A 5415-nucleotide genomic window follows, 5' to 3' on the forward strand; every position below is an offset into this window, starting at 1 on the left:
GGGGGGGAGGGGATCAGAGACTTCCGTCTAGCCTTCAGGTGGCGCCCTTGACCCATGAAGCTGCACACGCCTGAGGAGACTGTCCGGATCTGAGGACCTCAGAGAGGATCCGGGGTCCTGCCTGGGGGCTGTGTGTGGGGCAGAGGTGGGGCGAGGGGGTGAAGGCATCTTAGTTTGGCGCAATAGGGACTCCCCGGAGGTGCGGAGAGAGAGACGGCGGGGGAGGGGTCTTCTCCAGCACTCCCTCCGCCCCGCCCCTGCGCCCGGGGACCGTGGGCTCAAAGCTCCGGGTCCCTAAGCACCGACGCCGGCGATGCAGATCCGCCCTAAAGGGAGGGAGAGGAGGATGGATTGGTACCCCCCCACCCTTACCCCAGTCCATCATCCGCCTCCCAGTTCCTCCCCGCGCTAACTCTCCGAGCGTCCTCGCCGGCCGCAGGAGGAGCTCGATCCTTAGCGCTCCGGCCCCTATTGTTGGTAAACAGTCTCGGGGAGGACAGGCAGTGGCGGCCGGGCCCGCGCCCTCTGGGCTGCACCGCAGCACAGACCCCGGCGGGCCGGCGCAGGGGGAGGACGCAGCCTCGCCCGCCAGCAGCCGGGCGCCCTTCGCCTCCCGCGTCGGGAGGTAGCAAGGGAGGCCCGGCACAGGTACGCACGCGGAGAGGGAACTGCGGGGGGCGGCTGGAGGCTGAAGGCCCAAGGCGGCGAGTGGCGGCGAAGGACAGCTCGCCTGACCTCGCGGCCCGCCGAAGGACATGCGGCGAGGGGACCCGGGCGCACGCCGGCCCCCGTGCAGCCCGGCCTCCCCGGGCCTCCCGGCCGCCCTGCTGCGGGCGGTGCCTGGCTCGGTTCGGCCTGACTCGGCCCCGCCGCGTTTGTGGTCAAGGGCAGGAGCAGGGGGTGTGAACTGCGGACCGGAGAGCGCGGGGGTGCAGTGGGCGGCCGGGGTGCTGAGGCTTTCTGTTCGGAACTTTGGGTTTAACAGCGTGGACCTGCGTGTGCGTTATCTGCGCGCCCCGAGGCTTTGTATACAACTCACGCGTGTGTCTATATATTGGGTTTTGTGAAGCTTCACCCACACCCGCTGTGCATCTGTCTCCCCGGGTGTCAGTGCGCGCGCGGTGGGTGGGGTGCTCGGCTTGGACGGGTCTTGGTGGATCTGACTTGGATCTTAGCAGTTCTGGTGGTAGTTAACTCCTGTGTATGTATGTATGTATGTATGTATGTATGTATGTATGTATGTATGTATGTATGTATGTGTGTGTGTAAAACCAGTTCCACCCTCTCCTGGGGTATGAGTACAAATGGGCCTGCAGATCTTTGGGTCACACTACCTGGCTTACTGTGTCTGTAGGTACTGCGTGTGGGAACTGCTCCTGGGGGAGTGGATGTGGAACTGGGGTGTGCCTCTCAGGACCTGTTCTATTACAGATGAAAATGGAGGGTAACTGGTATGTTGTGGGGTGTGAACGGTGGGCATGAGTATCAGTTTGTTTCTGCTTATGTTTGGGCATGGCCTGGTGTTACTGGTGGCTATCTCTGAACCAGTGTGCGAGAGAAACAGAGAGACATCCTAACTCTGGGGGAGAGGAAGGCTCCTTTTTCTCTGCCCCCTCACTCTGGCAACCTAAGGAAAAAGTTTTGGGTTCTTGCAAGGTGAAAGAGAGCCCTGCTCCCAGAATTTGGGTGCCTGGATTTCCTTTGGGATATGGAGGGATCAATTTGTCAGTCTGGACAAGAGGTTCCTGGACCATTCTAGAAGCTGAGTTCTGTGGAAGGTGCTGAGGGCCTGGGGGGGGGGGGGGGAGCACACCCATGGGGCACCCACTGCCGGTCCCATTGTGGCTAGGCACTCAGGAAAACGCTTTTGGTGCTAAGAGTAAAAAGCCAACCCGCACACTTCTCCTGTGTATTCACTGGAAAGTGAAAGCAGTCTGGGCAGGGGGCTGGGGACCCAGACACAATTCAATGCCCTCAAGATGCTCACTATTGTTGGTAAACAGTCAGCTAAGTGGAGGGTCTACAGGCGAGGGCCAGAAGAGCCAGGGAAGAAGGGCGCAGCGATGCCCCCAGTGCAGTGTGGGTTTGCATATTTGTAGGCAATGATAATTCTTAGGGAAACTACATTCAACTCCTGGCCTCCCACATATGAGGGTACTTCAAAAAGTTCATGGAAAAATAGAATTAAAAGGTAATATGAATCTTTCCATGAACTTTTTGAAGACCCCTCATACATACCATGAGATCTTGGCCAAATTTTATGAAATGGAGATAGTAATTCCAGATCGTGGGGCAGATACTCCTGAGTGAAGTGCCTGGTACAGGGCCCAACTGGTAGTAGGTGCTCAGTAAACATTTATTAAATTGGGACTCTGGAAAGAGGGACGTAGTGATAGAAATAGGTTGTAAGTCGAAACAGGCTTTGTACTCAGATGAAAGGCCCCAGGTGTGCTAAGAGGAGGTGTCTGATGCAAGTCCATATTGGAAGGAAGGTCAGAATGATTGAAAAAGGTGCCTTCCTGCACTGAGGCTCTTGAGTTTCATTCATTCATTTATTTCATTCATTCTCACTTCATTCATTTGCTAATATTTGTGCACGTGTGCGCACACACACAGACAGAACTGCAGAGCGCTGCAATAAACCTGGGCATGAGAATGCAAAGAGTCATGCGAATGTGTGTGTAGGGACACCAGAACATGTGAGCCACTCTGCACCTGGTAGTCTCTATACCGTGCAGGGACTTGTGTGCCTGGGGCCCTGGGTGTATATACCCTCAGGACATCAGTGTGTATATGGGATGATGTAGTTCTCCTGCAGGATCAGGAATTACACATGCCAGGTGGGGAAGGGGACCTAGGTGGGACCTGTTGGAGAGAGACTGGATCTGCCTAAGGGAGGACCCACTTACCAGCTCTCGCTGAGTGTTATGAGGCAATGGGGGCCTACGGTGGCCAGATTCTTCCATTTTGCAAGAGAAGCCAGGAATCCAAAGTTTATGCTGTAAAATCTTTTGCTTTTTATATATTGACACCTAATTCACCAAAAACAAATGAACGGACCAGAAACAAAACAAAGTAAAACTTCTATGAGCCAAATATAGCCTGTAAGTTGGTATCCTTTGACAGGAATGCACATGTGCTGTCCATCTGTCTGTGCAGGTGTGTGTTCAGGTGGGGTATCTCCTCTTTGAAACACAGAGAGTGCCCTTTCTCCCCTTCTGGCTCTCCTTGGCCAGGTCCTCCCCACCTTCTGCTTACATAAATGCATTTGGCTGTGACCTCAGTCATGGCTCTCAAGTCTGCTCCTTTCCCTTTGCCCTCTCAGCCATGCCATCCCTGCCCTGTTGGACCCCTGCCCACCACTCACCTCCTTCCTATCGCATCTGCCCTTCTGCCTTCTGAAACCCAAGCAGATCTCAGCACTCCCTGCTCCTACACCTCGGCTCCCCATCACTCTCTGGCTCCTTGTCCTGTCTCCAGCTGACCTCTGAGGCACCTCTTCCCTTTCCAGAATGCCCTCATCCCCTTTCACTGCTGGAAAATTTCCGACTCATCCTCTGAGGTCTGGCTCAAATGCCACCAATTCCTAGAAACTTCCCTGACTTTTCTTCACTTTCTTCCCACAACACCTTGATCATCTCCATCAACCTCCATCCTCCTCACCTCATACAACCGTGTCCACTAATTGAGCTGGCCATGGCCTTGGTGCGTTATTTTATGAAATCCTCATAACAACGTTACAAGGGAGGCATTTTGTTTATTCCCATTTTACAGAAGAGAAAACTGAGTCTGGAGAGGTCACATCACTTGCCCAAGCTCAAGTGGTAAAGCTGGAATTTGAACCTGATGGCTACTCTGTCTAAATTCCATCATAATAGCTCATCACTAATAGTTAATGAGTACTTACTGTCCTGAGTACTTTATAAGGGTTATCTCAATCTCTACACCAGCCCTGTGTCATTTTATAGGTGGGAGAACTGAGACCCAGAGAGGATAAGTGAATTGCCCAAAGCCACACACCGGCCAGCAGTGGAGCAGAATCCTAGCATGGAATGCACTGCTCTGCTCTGTCATTGTCTTAGTCCCCATCCCCCCTCTGTCTGGAGAGCTCCCCCAGGTGCCTGACTCACCTTCACATGCTCAGAGTCTAGTGTGATGTCCGGCATCAGCGGGTTCTTGGTAGAGGTTTGCATTCAACTGACTTTCTGTTTTCTCTTCTAGCTGCCAAGGGGCCAAGGGATGAGCTGGGGCCGTCTTTCTCAATGGCATCTCCCCCTGGTCTAGAACTGAAGATACTGAGCAATGGTCCCCAGGCCCCAAGGAGGCCGGATCCTCTGGGCCCAGTGACCCCACCCAGGGAGGGTGTGGCGAATGCTTGCTTCTCCTCAGAGGAGCAGGAGACCCATTTCCAAAACCCCAGGGACACCAGACTGGGCAACTCCCCCAGTCCCCTGGGGGGTGTCTCTTCACTACCCCAATCTCAGCGGGATGATCTGTCCCTGCATTCAGAGGAGGGGCCAGGCCTGGAGCCCGTAAGCCGCCCAGTGGATTATGGCTTTGTTTCTGCTCTGGTTTTCCTGGTGAGTGGGATCCTCCTGGTGGTGACAGCGTATGCCATCCCCCGCGAGGCCCGAGTCAACCCGGACACAGTGACAGCACGGGAGATGGAACGACTTGAGATGTACTATGCTCGCCTGGGCTCCCACCTGGACAAGTGTATCATCGTGGGCCTGGGGCTGCTCACGGTGGGCGGCATGCTCTTGTCGGTGCTGCTTACGGTCTCCCTGTGCAAAGGCGAGCTGTATCGCCGGCGGACCTTCGTCCCTGGCAGGGGCTCCAGGAAGACCTACGGTTCCATTAACCTGCGCATGAGACAGCTCAATGGGGATGGGGGCCAGGCCCTGGTGGAGAACGAAGTTGTCCAGGTCTCAGATATTAGCCACACTCTCCAGGGGTCTTAAGTAAGAGCCCCCTTTATCTCGATGCTTTAGCTCCAGGGCTACAAAGCCCCCAAAGTCCTGGGGTTTCAAACTGAGCTCCACATAAGGTCCTGTAGAAGGAGCCTTGGGTGCTGGAGGGGGAGTCCAAGACCTGACCCAGGCCCCACACAGGTGAGCAGCTTGCTGATCTGTTTCGTAGTTTGAGGTTTTGCATAAGGTTTTGTTTGGAGGATGGCTTCTGCTGCTAAAAATACAACAGTTTGGAAATCACTGCTCTTGGAGGATGAGGTTTCTTGGCATTTCTGAGGATTGGGAGCTGTTTGAAAGGTTGCCCATCCCATTCCTCATGCCTTGGGGAATTCTGGGACCTCTGCTATCCTCATCAGTTGAGTGAGAGTATTGGATGACCTGGGACAGGCCCCTTTTAGCCCTGACCATCTAAGGTGGGAGGTGGCTTCATGAAGAGGTGAGAAGT

At 54.7% G+C, this 5415-nt stretch overlaps 2 protein-coding genes across 2 annotated transcripts in view; one reads left to right on the forward strand and one right to left on the reverse strand.

The window, feature by feature from the left end:
* The window catches only part of LOC103598707 (chromosome unknown open reading frame, human C20orf202), a 19305-nt gene extending 15139 nt beyond the window's left edge, over nt 1–4166 (reverse strand). Inside the window, exons 1-2 of the mRNA XM_008582752.1 lie at nt 4131–4166; nt 373–907 (exon numbers count right to left, since the gene is read on the reverse strand). Coding sequence (XP_008580974.1) covers nt 373–907; nt 4131–4166 — 571 coding nt within the window. The remainder of the gene's footprint in view (nt 1–372; nt 908–4130) is intronic.
* A 96-nt stretch (nt 4167–4262) lies between these two features.
* TMEM74B (transmembrane protein 74B) lies at nt 4263–5211 on the forward strand. Its single transcript, XM_008582749.1, has one exon. It carries the CDS (start codon nt 4263–4265, stop codon nt 4959–4961), a length of 699 nt encoding a protein of 232 aa, XP_008580971.1. The 3' UTR covers nt 4962–5211.
* The last annotated feature ends 204 nt before the right edge of the window (nt 5212–5415 follow it).

This window comes from Galeopterus variegatus, unplaced genomic scaffold (assembly GCF_000696425.1).
Source record: "Galeopterus variegatus unplaced genomic scaffold, G_variegatus-3.0.2 Scaffold2715, whole genome shotgun sequence".
In the NCBI taxonomy this organism is placed as follows: domain Eukaryota; kingdom Metazoa; phylum Chordata; class Mammalia; order Dermoptera; family Cynocephalidae; genus Galeopterus; species Galeopterus variegatus.

Coding starts and splice junctions, on each gene's coding strand:
- TMEM74B (XM_008582749.1), top strand. CDS start 4,263: ATGGCATCTCCCCCTGGTCTAGAACTGAAGATACTGAGCAATGGTCCC.